General features: G+C 37.4%; 1 protein-coding gene across 4 annotated transcripts in view; it reads right to left on the bottom strand.

Annotated features, from left to right (window-relative positions):
* Positions 1-18,883, bottom strand: part of Utp6 (UTP6 small subunit processome component) — a 34,614-nt gene extending 15,731 nt beyond the window's left edge. For 2 of the 4 annotated variants that reach the window (XM_040269152.2, XM_078042504.1), the window contains exons 1-8: positions 18,650-18,883; positions 17,281-17,365; positions 11,580-11,621; positions 11,251-11,343; positions 9,765-9,812; positions 9,281-9,344; positions 7,626-7,744; positions 2,982-3,059 (exon numbers count right to left, since the gene is read on the bottom strand). In XM_040269152.2, the coding sequence (XP_040125086.1) occupies positions 2,982-3,059; positions 7,626-7,744; positions 9,281-9,344; positions 9,765-9,812; positions 11,251-11,343; positions 11,580-11,621; positions 17,281-17,365; positions 18,650-18,741 (621 nt within the window). In that variant the 5' untranslated portion in view covers positions 18,742-18,883. The remainder of the gene's footprint in view (positions 1-2,981; positions 3,060-7,625; positions 7,745-9,280; positions 9,345-9,764; positions 9,813-11,250; positions 11,344-11,579; positions 11,622-17,280; positions 17,366-18,649) is intronic. The other 2 variants (XM_005327797.5, XM_078042503.1) reach the window with 2 other exon arrangements.
* Between the last annotated feature and the right edge of the window lie 221 nt (positions 18,884-19,104).

Here is a 19,104-nt window from a genome sequence, read left to right as displayed (position 1 = left end):
TCCCCTATTCTCAACCAATTCCCTCTCTTGTAAAATGTGAAACTGAAACAAGATCACTCATCTTCCAGCTCTGTTCTCTCAGGATCCTGGAGTGGTAGGAAGATCACACAATTTAAGGCCTCAATCTCTATTTTTAACAAGTCAAGTTGTACAAGTTCTAATTATCCTTCTGTTTTAAGATTTTATTTGGATAAAAAAAGTTCTGAGTTGGAAACCACAATAACAGACAAAAGCAAAGTTCCTTTTTCAGCTCTAACATTCTAAATCTTCTTTAAGATATTCTATCATGTTAAAAAATCAAATAAAAAGTAAAAGAAGTAGGCATAGGGGCTGGGGTTGTAGATTACTGGGGGAGTACTTTTGCCTGGCATGTGTGTCACACTGGGTTCAATTCTCAGCATCACATATAAACAAAATAAAATAAAAGGTCCATCAATAAATAAAAAACATTTTTAAAAAAGAAGTAGATTTCTGTAGGTCAGTGACAAATCCTCTGAGATGGAAATGAGGAAACTGCCCCATTCACAATATCCTCAAGAAAAATAAGATACTTGGGAATCAACAAAAGAGGTGAAGGATCTATACAATGAAAACTATAGAACCCTAAAGAGAAAAATCAGAGAAGACCTTAGAATATGGAAAGATCTACCTTGCTCATGGATAGGCAGAATTAATATTATTAAAATGACTATACTACCAAAAGCACTATACAGGTTCAATGCAATTCCGATGAAAATCCCAATGGCATTCATCATAGAAATAGAAAAAACAATCATGAAATTCATCTGGAAATACCCAGAATAGGTAAAACAATTCTAAGCAGGAAGAGTGAAACAGGTGGTATCACTATACCAGACCTTAAACTATACTACAGAGAAATAGTAACAAAAATAGCATGGTACTGGCACCAAAACAGGCTGGTAGACCAATGGTACAGAATAGAGGACACAGAGACTACCCACAAAATTACAACTATCTTATATTAGACAAAGGTGCCAAAACCATGCACTGGAGAAAAGACAGCATCTCCAACAAATGGTGCTGGGAAAACTGGAAATCCATATGCAACAAAATGAAATTGAATCCCTATCTCTCAACATGCATAAAAGTTAACTCAAAATGCATCAAGGATCTAGGAATTAAACCAGAGACTCTGCATCTAATAGAAGAAAAAATAGGTCCTGATCTTCATCACGTGGGACTAAGCCCCAACTTCCTTAATAAGACTCCTATAGCACAAGAATTAAAACCAAGAATCAACAAATGGGATGGATTCAAACTAAAAAGTTTTTTCTCAGCAAAAGAAATAATCTGTGAGGTGAACAGAGAGCCTACATCCTGGGAGCAAATTTTTACCCCTCACACATCAGATAGAGCACTAATCTCTAGGGTATATAAAGAACTCAACAAGCTAAGCAACCCAAAAACAAATAATTTAATCAATAAATGGACAGTTATTATGAAGACAAAAAACAAGTGTTGGCAAGGATGTGGGGAAAAAAGCAAACTCATACATTGCTGGTGGGACTGCAAATTGGTGCAGCCAATTTGGAAAGCAGTATGGATATTCCTTGGAAATCTGGGAATAGAACTACCTTTTGACCCAACTATACTCAAAGGACCTAAAAACAGCATACTAGAGAGACACAGCCACATCAATGTTTATGGCAGCACAATTCAAAATAGCTAACTGTGGAGCCAATCTAGATGTCCTTCAGTGGATGAATGGATAAAAAAAAAAAAAATGTGGCATTTATACACAATGGAATATTATGCAGCACTAAAAAGGAACAAAATCATGCATTTGCAGGTATATGGATGGTGTTACAGAAGATAACGCTAAGTGAAGTTAGCCAATCCCCAAAAAACAAATGTCGAATGTTTTCTCTGATATAAGGGGTAGGGAGGGAGAACATGGGAAGATTATTTCTAGATAGGGAAGAGGGGCGGGAGGGAAAGGGAAGGGGAAGGGGATTAGCAAGGATGGTGGAATGTGATAGTCATTATCATACAAAATACACGTAAAGATTTGAATTTGGTGTCAACATACCTTATATACAAACAGCGATATGAAAAATTGTGGTATATATGTGTATTAAGAATTATAATGCAAAAAAAAAAAAAAGAAGAAGTAGGCATGGTGGCACATGACTGTATTCCCAGCTACTCAGGAGGTTGAGGCAGGAAGACTACAAGTTCAAGGCTGGCCTCTGCAACTTGGCTAGACCTTGGATCAATATAAAAATTAAGAAGTGGTAGTACACTGAGTGGTAGTACACTCCTGAATTCAATCCCCAGTACCTACCATAAAAAAAAGAAAAAAGAAACTAGAAACCTCGCATTCCACAATCTTTCTCAGGCTTCTTGAACCTATTAATATACCACTTACTGAAATCATACAGCATTAAAGAACAGCATTTGACCATAACATCAGTTATAACTTCAATTACTCTAAATATCTATCTTTATTTTATTTTATTTTTACACAAAACAATGCCGTTATTTATTTATTTTATGTGGTGCTGAGGATGGAACCCGGGTCCTGTCCGTGTTAGGCGAGCGCTCTACCGCTGAGCCACAATCCCAGCCCCTAAATATCTATCTTTAAAGCAGAAAATCTGGGGCTGGGGATGTGGCTCAAGCGGTAGCGCGCTCGCCTAGCATGCGTGCGGCCCGGGTTCGATCCTCAGCAGCACCACATACCAACAAAGATGTTGTGTCCGCCAAGAACTAAGAAAAAATAAATAAATGTTAAAATTCTCTCTCTCTCTCTCTGTCCCCCTCTCTCTCTCACTCTCTCTTTAAAAAAAAAAAAAAAAAGCAGAAAATCTTATTTCTTTTATTACTAACCCCATTTAATTAAACCAACTTTTCATTCATCTTCAAGTTTTAAAATATAATAACATTAAATTAGAAAGAAAAATATATTCCAAGTGTTCTATCTCTTAAGCAGACTCAGTGGCAATACAATAGGATCTCACCATATCCATGTCAGCCTTTTCAAATTCTTGTTTTTCCTTCCTCAGTTTCTCAGCATGCATCAGCTCCATCCTGAAGTACTACAGAAGAGAAATAATGGCCTGAAAATCTTTAGAGATACTTTCTTAAATCCAAGATATATAATACACCTTGTTTTTATGCATAATTTTCAGATGTGAGAAAATCTAGGAGGAGTATTATATTTTCCTTTGTTAACAAACTAGCTAACATTGACAAGGTAAGGTGAAAATATTATTTTATGCTATTCTAAAAGCAATCTAGAGGTATGAATCAAAAACTTTAAAAATGCTTTTATATCCTTGATTATCACTTCACAATTAAACAAACCATAAAGTCTAGCCCTAAATTGTCAAAAGAAGCAACAAACACACTCAATGTCCTTAATCCAGTTAAGAATATAAGTTTTAATCTAATATTGAAGGTTTCTGTGAGTAATTTTACTTATGATTTCATCCATGTATATGAAGTGTGTCAACAGAGGCCAAGTAAGGAATTTGGACTTCTATCCTCTTCAGTCTTCCTCTCCTCTATTTAGCAGTAAATAGGCAGAACAGTATCAAAAGAGTTCTATCCGGGAGCAGTGGCACATGCCTGTAATCCCAGCTGCTCAGGAGGCTGAGGTAGGAGGATCACGAGTTCAAAGCCAGCTTCAGCAAAAAAGCAAGGTGCTAAGCAACTCAGTGAGACCCTCCCTGACTCTAAATAAAATTGAAAAGGTCTGGGGATATAGCCCAGTGGTTAAGTGCCCCAGGGTTCAATTTCTAGTACCAAGAAGAAGAAAAAAGTTCTACTAGCCAGAAAATTTAACTCCCAGAGTCTCATAAGATAACCAAAAGGCCTAAAATCAATCATAAAAAGAACCAGGAGGGGCTGGGGTTGTGGCTCAGTGGTAGAGCACTCACCTCACATGTGTGAAGCACTAGGTTCAATCCTCAGCACCACATAAAAATAAATAAATAAATAAATAAATAAATAAAGGTATTGTGTCTGTCTACAATTAAAAATATATTAAAAAAGGGGGGGGGGAGCTGGGGATGTGGCTCAAGCGGTAGCGCGCTCGACTAGCGTGCGTGCGGCCCGGGTTCGATCCTCAGCACCACATACAAACGAAGATGTTGTGTCTGCCGAGAACTAAGAAAAAATAAATAAATGTTAAAAATTCTCTCTCTCTCTCTGTCCCCCTCTCTCTCTCACTTTCTCTTTAAAAAAAAAAAAAAAAAGCAGGAAGGGGGCTAGGGTTGTAGCTCAGTTGGTAGGGTGTTTGCCTTGCATGTGTGAGGCACTGGTTTCAATCCTCAGAACCACATTTAAATAAATAAATCAAATAAACATATGTGTATGCATGTGTATGTGTGTATGTCTGTGTGTGTATGTCTGTGTGTGTGTGTGTGTGTGTATATATATATAAAGAACCAGGAATATCACAACTTGAATGAAGACAATCCAAAGATATCAACAACAGAGATGACATAGATGTTAGAATTATCCAACAAGGATTTAAAATCAGTAAAAAATGCTTTAATGAGCAATTATAAATACATTTGAAACAAACGAAACAATAGTAAGTATCAACAAAAAGAAAACATAAAGAAGAACCAAATAGAAATTTGAGAACTGAAACTAATAACTCAGTGAATGGACTCAATAGCAACATGAACAAAACAGAGGAAAGAACCAGTGATCCTGAAAATAACTATAAAAATTACCCAATCTGAAGAACAGAGAAAATAGGTTGAAAACAATGAATAGGGCCTCAGAAACTGGTGAGACAATGATAAATGATCCCGTATGTGTCATTGGAGTTGCAGAGTAAAGAAAAAGGAGTAAAGCTGAAAATTTTTCTTAAAAAATTACAACTTGGTGCTGGGGGTTTAGCTCAGTGGTTGAGCACTTGCCTGGCAGCACAGTATCCCACAACATCAGTTATAACTTTACAGAGTCCTGTGTTCAATCCCTAGCACCAAATAAGAAAAAGAAAAAAGTGCCTCATAATTTTCCAAATTCAGCAAAAAACATAAACCTATAGATTCAAGAAGCTGACAGAACCATTGGTGAACCCAAATAAATCATGATAAAACCCATCATAATCAAACCTATGAAAAATAATGACAAAGAAAAAACTTGAAAGCAGTAAGAGATATGACATCCTACCTAAAAGAGAAAAAGAATTCAAACTGGACTTCCACAATCATCTAAAAGTAAAAAAGCAGAACAGTATCAGAAGAGGTCTACTAAACAAAGCTTAAATATCCTAGAGTAGCTGGCAGATTTCTCATCAGAAAACAAGGAAGCCAAAGGAAGTAGTGACACAATATTTTCAAATGCTACAAGAAAAGATGTGTTACCCCAGAAATATCTGGCAAAAATATAATTCAAAAAAGAAGGGAGCTGGGTAAAGTGGCACATGCCTGTAATCCTAGCAGCTCAGTAGGCTGAGGCAAGAGGATTGTGAGTTCAGAGCCAGCCTCAGCAATTTAGCAAGGCTCTAAGCAACTCAGCAAGAACCCTGTCTCTAAATAAAATGTAAAAAAGGGCTGGGGATGTGGCTCAGTGCTTGATCATGTCAGAGTATAAACCCTGGTACCAAAAAAAAAAAAAGAAGGAAAAAGAGCCAGGCATGGTAGAGAACACCCATAATCCCAGCAACTAGGGAGGCTGAGACAGGAGGAATAAAAGTTCAAAATCAGTCTCAGCAACCTAGCAAGGCCCTAAGCAATTTAGTAAGACTCTGTCTCAAAATAAATTTAAAAGGCTATGCTGGGGTATAGCATAATTCAGTAGTAAAGTGCCTCTAGGTTCAGTGCCCAATACCAAGGGGGAAAAAGGGAAAATCAGGGCACACAATGGTTCATACTTGGGAGGCAGAAGAATTATAAAACTAGAAGCCAGCCTTGGTAATTTACCAAGACCCAGTCTCAACATAAAAAATAAAAAGGACTGGGGATAGGACTCAGTGATAGAATGCCTCTGGGTTCAATCCTCACTACAAACACACAAAAAAAGCAAAAGAGATCAAAAGACATTCTCAGATAAAGTGAAACTAAGAATTTGTGTTAGAAGACCCATCATAAAAAAACGTAAAGCTCTCAAAATAGAAGAAATTATTGCTTAAAAAGGATTCTGGAACATTAGGAAGACAGAAAAATGGAAAGAGTAAAAATAAGGGTTATGCAATGGGGATGTGGCTCAATGGTAAAATGCTTGCCTAGCATGTGCAAGGTCACAGGTTCAATCCCCAGCATCACAAATATTTAAGTAGTTTGATACATAAAGCAAAAATTCTAACACTGTCTGATGTGATTCCTCGGTCTTCTCAAACAGGAGATAGAATACCCTAAGTGAAATTTTAAAAACAAAACAATAAGTAAAACTGAATTAAACAAATCAACAAAATGAAAAAATGATAAAGGACAAATTTCCTAGTTTTGGTGTTGTACTATAGTTTTATAAAATGTAACTACTGGGAGGAATTAGGTGAAGGGTACACAGTACATCATTGTATTACCTTTGTGTCTTCTAGTGAACCTAAAATTATTTCAAAATAAAATTAATGGTAATGGGCTGGGGATATAGCTCAGTTGGTAGAGTGCTTGCCTCGCATGCACAAGACCCTGGGTTCAATCCTCTGCACACACACAAAAAAAACAAAATTAATGGTAAACTGGTGCATGCCTATAATCCCAGCAACTTGGGAGGATAAAGCAGGAGAATGCTAAGTTTGAGGTCCACTTCAATCAGCAAATTCAAAGCCAGTCTAGGCAACTTAACAAGACCCTATCTCAAAATAAAAACCACAAAAGGTCAGTGGTAAAGCACTGCTGGGTTCAATCTCTAGTACCACCAAAAAAAAAAAAAAAAAAAAATCAATGACAAATATGTAATATCAAACTCTATAAAAGTCATGGTATCATTATAGGTCTATGAAGATAAATTAATGCATGATTAACATCTACTAAAAAATTTGTGCCAATTTTTGAATACTTGAAATTTTATAAGACATTAAAATGAAGGTTTTTTTTTTAATTATTATGTTTAACCTTTTAAGTCCGTAATTCTGCTTCTAGGAATAAATCATAAGGAAATGATGGGCACAGGGGCACACGCCTATAATACCAGCAGCTAGGGAGGCTGAGGCAGGAGGATCATGAGTTCAAAGCCAGCCTTCATAATTTATGGAGGCCCTGGACAACTCAGTGAGACCCTGTCTCTAAATAAAATACAAAAAGGGATAGGGATATGGCTCAGTGCTTAAGCATCCCTGGGTTCGTTCAATCCCTGGTACAAAAAAAAAATTATAAGGAAAAAAATCTTTGTATTTTCACATACAAAGGTTAAGAGCAAATACTGGAACAATCTAAATGCCCAACAATAGGGAAAATGAAACAGAAAATGTACCATTTTTTAAATAGTATTTGCCCTCAATCAGTCATGTTGAGACATCACTCTCACTCTATGTGCACACTTTTTTTTTTTTTTAACATTTACTTTTTTTAGTTTTAGGTGGACATAATATCTTTTTAATTTATTTTTTTATTTTAATGTGGTGCTGAGAATCGAACCCAGTGTCTCACGCATGCTAGGCGAACACGCTATCACTTGAGCCACATCCCCAGCCCCACACTTACTTCTTGATAGAGTTTTGGACACTCTGGATGAAAGCGCAGAGCCCGAAGAAACAGTTGCCTGGCACTTTCAGAAGATAAGCGATCTTCCATTTCCCATTTGGCTGCCATAATCCACAAAGCTATAAATGATAAAACACCAGACTTGCATTTCAGTAAATTAATCAAGTTAGGCAAGAAACTACCAGTGCTCCAAACTGAATACTCAAATGAAAAAAAAAATTTTTTTAATCTTACCAAAAAGGAAAAGGCAAAGACAGAGGGAATTTCTAACTGCAAAGTTTTGTTGTTCTATCTAAAGTTAGAAAGAATAGCCAGATAGAGTGGCACATGCCAGTAATCCCAGCTACTCAGGAGACTGAGGAAGAATGATTACAATTTAGAAGCCAGCTTGGGCAACCTTGCAAGAGTTTGTCTCAAAATAGAAAATAAAAAGAACTGGAAATTTATAGCTCAATGGTAGCGTGCTCTTGAGTTCAATCCCAAGTACCGCAAAAAAAATATATAAACAAAATTAGAAAAAGTATTCTAAGCAAAGAAGTAAATGCTAATATATTCATCCTGGATGTGAGATACATAAGGGCCTATGACCAAATTTAATAAGCTCTAAAGGTAAGATTGTTGTAAGTCACAAATTTTAAAGGTGTTATAAGTTGGGGAAAAGTTTGTATTTTAGAATCAACAAATTAATATATTTTGTACTCTTCTCTATTTAGAATAGAACATAATTTTTAAAAAAAGATTTTTGTTGTGTTTCCTCATGGGAAATTAACCCCAAGTTACTACTCCAACTATTTCCCTGCAGATTTAATAAAGGTTAACCATCATACCAAGCAAGGCTGCTCCTGATAAAAAATGACCCTTGGCTGCTATCCATATGGACTTTGTAGGAAGGCCACAAATGGTGGCGAGCCATTGCTTTGAGATTTCTTGAGCATGTGACTCCTGAAATTGAGCATGGACCGTCCTGGGATCTCATCATTAGTACTTCCACTTAGGAAGTTCTTCTACCCACTCCTGTGGTCTCTTCACCTTACAAATGAACTCTCACTTTGGGGACCAGAGACTGGGCCTCCAAACTGATAAGAGCACTTTGCTGAAAAAAAATACCACAAGTTGTCTTCTGTCTCTGAGCAAGTAGGTGACAAATGTAGCCTATTGTGCAGTACAAAATGTCTGCTTGAGCGTAATACCCTGAGAACTGGTACAGGAGCACCTCCAGTACAGAATAACACACCATCCATTCCTTACTCACAAGAAAAGTCTTTCTCTTATAAAACATGAGTACCTACTCTGTGCCAGTCAACATTCTAAAATCTGTGTTAATATTTTCCCCTTTAAACTGAAATCCCTCACATTTCACTGCCTTCAAATTAAATGTCCCTCAAAGGATTGTACAGATTTTATTTTCCATCAACTAAAAAGAAACATAATCCTTCTTGTCCACAGATAGAACACCTGGTATAGTAACTATCAGTACACAGTAGCCAGAGATAAACTAAGAGGCAGCTTCAGGAATAAAAATTGCTGCAGCCAATTGCCTAATAAGCTTAAGTCCTCAAGATAATTTCTCTTAAGTTCATCAAGCACAGTAAGTTCCAAATGACTTTAGTCTAAATAAAATACAGAAAAAGAACACGAGAAGGACTTCACCATACCTGGCTTATTTGAATGAATAGCCAACATGGCAGAGAATACCTTGCTAAGTTGAGCTTTGGTAGCCTGTAAAAAGAGGAAGAAATTTTTCTATTTCCTGCACAGAGATATCATCACTATTAATCTATAAACAGTATCTGCTGAACCCTTACCAACTATAAATTTAATAGGGCAAGATCTTGCTAGGGACATATCAATAAGTAAAGATACATTCATTTTCTTCTTGAACTACTAAACATACACATTCTAAATTTATAATATTTTAAGGTTTTTGTGAATATGCACAAAAATCATTTTTTCAACTGATGTGGAAGCAAATTAAATAGACATTCAGATATACAAGAGTTACAATGAAGTACAGCTTCAGCCTTCTCCCATTTGTTAATCCTACACCTTTGGGGAAAATATGGAGCTCAGTAATAAGTAAGAAGTTTAAAAGGTAGTCAAATAGAAAGTAAAAGAGGAGCAAGACTTTGCTTTACTCACCCATTTCTTACAAAACACAACATAGGACAGCCAAAGTTGAACATCATCCTACAAGAAAAGCAATGCAGTAAGCTGCCTTGATCTTTATATATAATACATTTTTGCGATAATTAACTTTATTGGAAACAGGAGAATTTCAGAAGATCCAATGTATTAAGCACATTCTTCAGTCCTTGAAACTCTTCCCTCACTGAGGTCTTGGATTTCTTAACCATATTGAGTGAGATTCTCCCCTTCCATCCATCATGCTCCAAAACAAAACAAGTTGTCCATCCAATTTGTTCAATGCAGTTCTGAAATGGCCTCAAGTATAGAAATACAAAGTTTATCATTCCCAGGAATCCAAAGTACTTCCAATGAACATGCCCATTCCCAGGCCGAACTTGAAGAATATCAAGTTACTGAGCTCCAGATAGTACCTAATCATTTATCTTCCACCTCCACGACTTCAATGCTCTTCACTTAAGAAATACATCCAAACATCTCCCAGGTAATTTTATCATTTTTAATGTATCAAATAACACTGTTTTTAGCACCTTCCTCAAAGAAAAACAAGAAGGTATAAAGACCCCCACAGTTGCGCATACCTATAACCCCAGCAACTCAGGAGGTAAGAGATGGGACCACAAGTTTGAGGCTACTCTCAGCAACTTAGTAAAACCCTGTCTCAAAATAATCAATAAAATGGGTTAAGGATGTAGCTTAAAGTGACCCTGGGTTCAATCCCCAGTATCAAAAGAAGGTTTAAGAGATCAATTTCTTTCCCTATTTTTTGGTACCAGGAATTGAACCCAGAGGTGCTTAACCACTGAGTCACGTCCCCAGCTCTTTTTTATGTTTTATTTTGAGACAGGGTCTCACTGAGTTGCTTAGGGCCTCACTACATTGCTGAGGCTGGCCTTTGAACTCGTGATCCTCCTGTCTTAGACTCTGAGTCACTGGGATTATAGGCATGTGCCAGTGCACCCAGCTGAGAATGCTTCCATCAGTAATACCATCATTAGAGGGCTGGGGATATAGTTCAGTTGGATAGTGCTTGTCTCACAAGCACAAGGCCCTGGGTTCAGTCCTCAGCACCACAAAATAATAATAATAATAATAATAATAATAATAATAATAATAATAATAATACCATCATTAGAATAAACATTAAGACACTCAAGTTAAGTTGGGCACAGTTGCACACACCTGTAATCCCAGTGGCTCAGGAGGCTGAGACAGGAGGATGGCGAGTTCAAAGTCAGCCTTAGCAAAAAGCAAGGTGCTAAGCAACCCAGCGAGAGACCCTGTCTCTAAATCAAATACAAAATAGGGCTAGGGATGTGGCTCAGTAGCCAAGAGCCCCTGGGTTCAATCCCTGGTACCTCGCCCCCAAAAAAGGACACCCAAGTAAAGACTGGAGAACAATGCATTGGAATATTCAACTCAGTTAGATATAATACACATCTTCAAAGCTCTTAGAGTCAAGGATGCATTTATCACATACTTTCCACTTTGCTGAAGCACGTCGGAAGACACCTTGTATCCGGTGAACAATAGAATGCTCAATTTCATCCTTCTTAAATGAATATTTAATGCGCTGAAAGGGGACATAAAAAACAAAGCCTCAGTTTACTCACATTTACAAAGTAGCATTATTACTTGAGCATTTAACAGTATTAGTGAAGACAGCAAATAATTACAAATATCCAGTTTAGTCCAGACACATTAAACAATTTTATCAACATTACCTGTCGCCCAAACATAAGCTCTAGCTAAGCAGCCACACTACTTAATTCTGTATTTTTTCCAATTTCAAAAAAATCATCAACTTACTGTTCTTCTTCTCTGGATCAATTCCAAAAGATTAATTTCATACTGGGAAAGAAAACATACACACAAAAAAAGAGAAAAAAATTATAACCTTTTAAATATAGGAAATACATTAAAATTATGAAAGATAAAATATCAAAGAAATACGAAAATGTAAAATAGAAAAACTTTGCTACCAATGAAAATAATTTGTAATAAAATGTCCATAATTCACTGAAAATTCATTTAACTTTATTAAAATGAATTTTCACGGGTGTGGTGGTATCCACCCGTAATCCCAATTACTTGGGAGGCTGAGATTGGGAGGATCACAAGTTCGAGACCAACTTAGAGAGACATTGTCTCAAAATTTAAAAAATTTAAAAAGCTGGGGAATGTAGCCCATTTAGCACCTCTGGGGAAATTCCCAATACTTCCAAAAAAAAAAAAAAAACACTTGTAAGTCTGAGCTGACTCATAAGTAAAGCAGATAAAGAGGTTGTACTAGCTGAAACAGGTGTGACAAGCCTAATGGGCTTCTCCAACCACCACCTCTAAAATACCACTTAAAAATCCCAAAGATCTCAGAAAAGCACTACTATATAATCACTCTCTAAGCCACAACTGGAAAAATTATACTAGAGAAGAGAGCTGAGAATCTCACAAGATTGCAAGTTCATTTAATAACTGTTTTACCTGGAGCTAGGGATATAGCTCAGTGATAGAACACTTGCCTAGCCTGAGTGAGACACTATATTCAAATTCCAAAAGAGGGGGGAAAAAAAACTTTGAGAAAAATATTTCAAGCAAAAAAATCCCATGCAACTATCACACAGTAACACCAAAGCCTATATTTGCTTCAAGTACTCTTCAAAAATGTTTCAACTGGGAATAGTGGTGCACACCTATAATCCCAACAGCTCAGGAGACTGAGGAAGGAGGATCACAAGTTTAAAGCCAGTCTCAGCAATTTAGCAAGGCCATAAGCAACTTAGTAAGACCCTATCTCAAAATAAAAAATAAAAAGGGCTGGGGATGTGGCTCAGGGGTAAAGGGTCCCTGGGTTCAAATCCCCAGTACCAAAAAAGAAATAGAACATTTCAAATAAACATAAAGCCCCCTATGTACTAATCTTTGATTCCATTCTCACTCTCCAGAACTAGCAACTATCCTGAGTTTATCACTTCCAAGAATGATCCTGAACTTCATTATAATGGTGTTTTTTTTGGATACTAGGAACTGAACTTGGAGGCATTTTACCAATGATGTATTTCCCAGCCATTTTTATTTTAAGACAGAGTCTTGTTAAGTTGCTCAAGCTGGTCTCAAACTTGTCATTCTCTTGCCTCAGCCTCCCAAATCACTGAGATTACAGGCGTGTGCCATGGCACCCAGCTATAATGCTTTAACTGTCTATAAGTGATATCACGCTACATTCATCACTCCATATTTTTTTTCAACATGACTTATGTGTGTGTGTGTGCTCATGAACATGTGGTGAAGATAGAATCCAGGGCCTTGTACATGTTAGCCAAGCTGTCTACCACTGAGACCAGACCTCAAAATGACTTCAGGTATATCCTTGTACAAACCCAAAATTCAATGTCATGTTATATAATATTCCATGTTCAATGTGGAATTTGCCTTTTTTCTTGCTGTTCCATAATCTGTTTCTAATTTTTCTCTATTACAAAAAGCTGCTATTTATATTCTTGTACATATCTTCTTTTTTTTTTTTTTTAAAGAGAGAGTGAGAGAGGGGAGAGAGAGAGAGAGAAATTTTAATATTTTATTTTTTAGTTCTCGGCGGACACAACATCTTTGTTGGTATGTGGTGCTGGGGATCGAACCCGGGCCGCACGCTTGCCAGACGAGCGCGCTACCGCCTGAGCCACATCCCCAGCCCCTTGTACATATCTTCTTATGACTACAGGAACTTTTCTCCAGAGTATACACTATCTACCAACACTAACATGCAATCATGAGGCAATGACTTTTCTCCATTTAAACTGATTCCCTGTACACCACTGGACTGGATCAGTGCCATGTACAAAGCAGGCCCCTCAATATTTACTCTATAAATGAATAAATGAAATTGCTGGATCTCAGGTATATGCATTTCAATTTTATGGATCATTAAAACCTGCACTCAAAAGGGATTGTACCAATTATTTTTAAAATGTTTACTATTGTGATGAACATAAGGCAGACTATGCCCTGGTCTTAATTATTTACCTGATTACTAATGAGGCTTGCATTGTTTCCTAAGTTTAACTATGAAATGATGTTCTCCCTTTGGGAATTGCATGTTAACAAGATCTGCCCACTCTTCTTTGTGGTCCTTTGTTACTTTCTCTTTTTTTTCTCTTTAGTTGTAGTTGGACACAATACCTTTATTCTATTTATTTATTTTTATGTGGTGCTGAGGATCAAAACCCAGCACCTCACACATGCTAGGCGAGTGCTCTACCGCTGAACCACAGCCACAGCCCATGTTACTTTTTCTTGATTTGTACTTATTCACATGTACATATGTCATTCTTACTATATGTCTTATGAATATTTTCTCCCACTTTGTGGCTTACCTTTTCACATTAATTGTAGTATATTTTTTTGCATAGACTATTTTATTGTTTTTAACATCTCCTCTCAAAATGAGTTGTTTTCATAGTCTCCTCTATTTTATCTTTCCCTACCTAAACTCATTCTTTCATAGATTTTGTAAAATACTTAAGTTTTCTCCCACATTAAAACTTTCAATTCAGGCTGAAGAAGTGGCTCAAGTGGTAGCACGCTCGCCTGGCATGTGCACGGATCTGGGTTCGATCCTCAGCACCACATACAAATAAAGATGTGTCCGCCGAAAAATAAATAAATATTAAAAAAATTCTCTCTCTCTCTCTCTTTAAAAAAAAAAAAAAAACTTTCTAAAAATGCCATTTGTGGGCTGAGGAATGTGGCTCAAGCGGTAGCACGTTCGCCTGACATGCGTGTGGCCCAGTTGGATCCTCAGCACCACATACAAACAAAGATGTTATGTCCACCGAAAACTAAAATAAATATTAAAAAAATTTTAAAATAAATTAATTAATTAATTAAATAAAAATGCCATTTGTACCAGCCACAATGGTGCATGCCTGTAATCCCAGTGACTTAGGAGGCTAAAGCAGGAGGATTGCAAGTTCAAGGCCAAAACTCAGCAATTTAGGGAGGCCCTAAGCAACATAGCAAGACCCTGTCTCAAAAAATAAAAGGGGTAAGGAATGCATTTGTGGTTCAGTGGTAGAGTGTTTGCCTAGCATGTGTGAGGCACTAGGTCCAATCCTCATAAAAATAAATAAATAAAAATAAAATAAATATAAAAATAAATAAAATAAAAGTATTGGATCCATCTACAATTAAAATTTTTTTAAAAAGGGGGGGAATGTAGCTCAGTGGTAAAGTATTGCTGGGTTCAATTCCCAATACCAAAAAATAAAACAAATGTCACCTACAAATTTATACAACTGTGTGCAGGCAAGAAAATATATATATATAAGAATGTACAGGTAGGTGCATATGTATGTGTGTATACTTTTTATTGTGCTTATTTCAGTTATACTCTCTGAAACTAATCCAACTAATCCACAGGTAGCTCAAGTATTTAAAGAGTGAGATCATTTGTCACACATCTCCTTAAGCATCTCTAGTGCTTTCAATGACTGCTCCAATAACAAGGTTTCCAAATTTGTTGCCTTTGAACCAACCTCTTTAAGAGTCATTCTTAAAATGTAGTCTTGAGGCTGGGGATATGGCTCAAGTAGTAGCGCGCTCGCCTGGCATGCGTGAGGCACTGGGTTCAATCCTCAGCACCACATAAAAATAAAATTAAAGATATTGTGTCCACCTAAAGCTAAAAAACAAATATTTTAAAAATAAAAAATAATTTTAAAAAATGTAGTCTTGAGCCCAATACAATACTACAGATATGGACTGATTAGCACAACACATTATCTTTCAAGTCAACATGTTTTCAGTGCCTACTTGCCAATGTCCTTTGCAATTTTACCCAGCACACTATTTTTGTCAATCTTGTTCGGTTATAGTGTTGATATAATATGCTCTTGACTTTTTTGGGGGACACTACTAATGATCAAACCTAGGGCCTTGTGTGCATGCTACACAAATACACTTACTACTGGGCAACATTCCCAGCCCTCATGGCTTATTCTGAATTAGCAATGTACTACAAACCCTAGGACCACTGCAAAACAAAACAACATTCTCAGCTAAGTCTCATGTAGTATTTGTCCAACTATTTATTTTTTTGTAATCAATCTCAATTTTTTTTAATATTTATTTTTTAGTTTTAGGTGGACACAATATCTTTATTTTATTTTTATGTGGTGCGGAGAATTGAACCCAGTGCCTCACGCATGCTAGGCTAGCGCTCTTCCTCTGAGCCACAACTCCAGTCCTTCAATCTCAAATTTTTAAGTCCTATAACATTTCATCGTTTTTGTGTGTGGTTCTGGGGATTGAACCCAGGAGTGCTCTACCACTGAGCTACATCCCCACTTCTTTGTCTTTTTTTTTTTTTTTTTTTTTGGAGAAAGAGAGAGGAGAGAGAGAGAGAGAGACAGACAGACAGACAGACACAGAGAGACAGAGAGAGAGAGTTTTTAATATTTATTTTTTAGTTCTCGGCGGACACAACACCTTTGTTGGTATGTGGTGCTGAGGATCGAACCCGGGCCGCACGCATGCCAGGTGAGCACGCTACCGCTTGAGCCACATCCCCAGCCCTTTTTTTTTTTTTTTTTCTTTTTAATTTTGAGGCAGGGTCTCACTGAATTTCCCAGGCTGGCCTTGAACTTGTGATCCTCCTGCCTCAGCCTCCTGAGTAGCTGGGATCACAGGTGTTCACCATTACACCAAAATAAACATTTTGTCTTATTTATTCTTTCTGAATCCTGATTCTGTTATCTGACATATCAGCTATTCTCCCCCATCTAAAAAATGATTTGGCCTATATGTCTTATCTTCAAACTTTCTACCTATTTAGAAAATGGAAGTAATCACTGGGCACAGTGGCACATGCCTGTATTCCCAATACCTCAGGAGGCTAAGGCAGGAGGATCACAAGTTCAAAGCCAGCCTCACCATCTCAGCAAGACCCTGTCTCAAAATAAAAAATAAAAAAAGGTCTGGGATATAGCTCTAGGTGGTTAAGTGTCCCCGAGTTCAATTCGTGGTACCAAGAAAGAAAAAAGAAAGGGAGGGAGGGAAGGAAGAAGTTCCTGTCTCAAAATAAAAAATAAAAAGGGCTGGCAATGTGCGTGTCAGTGGTAGAATGCCCCTAGGTTCAATCCCAAGTACCAAAAAAAAAAAAAAAGAATTTTGCCGCATACTTCTTTATAAATTGACATACTTTCTGGCTATCCACTATCATCACATTCACATCCCTATCTTGCCTGCTAAGAGATAGATCTCTTGCTGAAATCCTGATACACATTGTCTCTGATCTACTAACTCAATAGAAAGAAAAAGAGAAGGAAAAAAGTTTAGTTTCGCTATAAAGCCTCAGCAGATGATACAACTCCCAATAATCACCTCTAATTCTGTTCAAAAATATCAATCTAATTGCAATTCTGGAATTTGGCAAAAAACTAATGTTAATCTCACCATTCTCTAATTGACTTAAAATTTGTAAGGAGATTAAAAAATAAGGAAATTATTCACTTACTTGAATATAATTGATAAAGTCTTCCTTAAAAAGGGCTCTTCGCTGTATTTTGTATTCTAGATCAGAAGCCTTCTTAATGATAGCCCTGAAGAGAAAATTATTTAAACTGCAACACTTCAAAAAAATAAAACTTAAGTAACTTTAGGTTTAAAAGAATTTTTTTTTAATTACCTTGAATATATTTAAGACACATATTAACCAAAACATAATTCCCATATACAATTTTCTTTCACAGGCAAATAATATCTTACACAATTACTTCTGTATTTCTAAGATTAGGATATATTTTAAAATTTTCAGGACAGCCATCATAATTAATTGCCAGGGTATTTGATTTTCCTACAAGCAAAACTAATGTTAAATGTTTTATGCTATTTACATATAGTATTAATAAAGACTTATTTTCCTCTAAATTAAGGTTATTAGGTGTTTATTTCTTGTAGACCAGAATTAAACCCAGGGGCTTACACATGCTAGGCAAGGATTCTGCCAAGAAGCTACATCCTAGCCCTCCACACTTAGGTTTTTATAATAATCAAATGTCTATACTAAAATCCTCTTATTCCTATATGTTCAATGTGTAAAATTTTTTTAGAAAACTGTATTGTCTCTATCTAAAAAGCCTTATTATTATTACAGATCTATGGGAGAAGAGTCACCATTCCTTAATTAAGGACTAAATGTACAACATGTGTATATTAGGAAAATTTAATGCTAGGTGTGCAGAATATTTACGTTTAGTAATAATAACATTTACTGAACACTAAGAGTCCCCAATGCTATATTCTGTTTCATTAAAAAATACTTTTAGATTCCCAGTCACATGACTGCATCCAGAGTCATTGTCTACCAAAGAAACAGTCACGGAAAACCACTAAAACTGCTAGAAGTAATTAACAGATTATTGAATGCCAATCTGTGTGTCAGGCGCTGTGGCTAGGATTGGGAGTGCATAGGAAACGAAATCAAATGATCCCCCTCTGCCAAGTCTTCCACTCTCGGGCTCTTGCAGCACTCTGCTGACATCTCTACAGAAGTACATTCTACACACCGATTTAAACTGTAACCGAAATGTTTAATTTGCCTGAAATTCTCCCACCATCCAAAATGCCTTCCGGTTTATCACCTTTATATCCCCAAAACTCTTCTCCATGAAGGGCTGTCAGTATACCCGGTGGGTAAATGGACCGACGGAACACCTCGTAAAGGATAAGAATTTAATTCTGGTCATCCCCAAAGCCCGGCACTGGGTTTATACCACGTTAGGAAAAATAAACACAACCAAAGCATCTCCAGCCCGGTCCGGGCCATACGCACGCCCAACCTCCCCTCTTCCCGCTCCAGCCCTTCCCTTTCCCACCCGGCTCACTTAATCTCCGCACGACTGAATAGTCCAACGCGCTCCAGCTGTTCCAATTCCGGGATTCGATCTTCTATGCGTTCCTGGATTATCTCCGCCATGAGGTCTGCACCGTACGGCCCCGCAGGAGGAACTCAGCAGGCAACAGGCGCAGAGAGCGCCCACCTTCTAGTCTCCAGTCCCAACCTTAGAGCCCGCACGTACTGACGAAACGTGCTCCCGACGTCCCGCCTCTTCCGCTTCCGCCGTCGGAAAAGATCCTTCGCCTCTTGCGGCCGCTGTCACCCCCTTGTGGCTTACGGTGGAATTGCAGCGAGAGACCCCCGCGGTCTTGGGCAGGACTCAAGCGGAGGGGCGGGGCGAGGCTGGAGGTGGGACCCAATGCGCGCGCAGCCAGACTCCGGCAGGGATTGAAAAAAGCGCCTCCGGGTCTGGATGATTTACCTGGCGACAGCCCCGCGGGT

The sequence above is a fragment of the Ictidomys tridecemlineatus genome, chromosome 3 (assembly GCF_052094955.1).
Source record: "Ictidomys tridecemlineatus isolate mIctTri1 chromosome 3, mIctTri1.hap1, whole genome shotgun sequence".
Lineage (NCBI taxonomy): Eukaryota > Metazoa > Chordata > Mammalia > Rodentia > Sciuridae > Ictidomys > Ictidomys tridecemlineatus.
The sequence above is the reverse complement of the archived record's forward strand: the minus strand, read 5'-3'. Positions and strand labels throughout refer to the sequence as shown.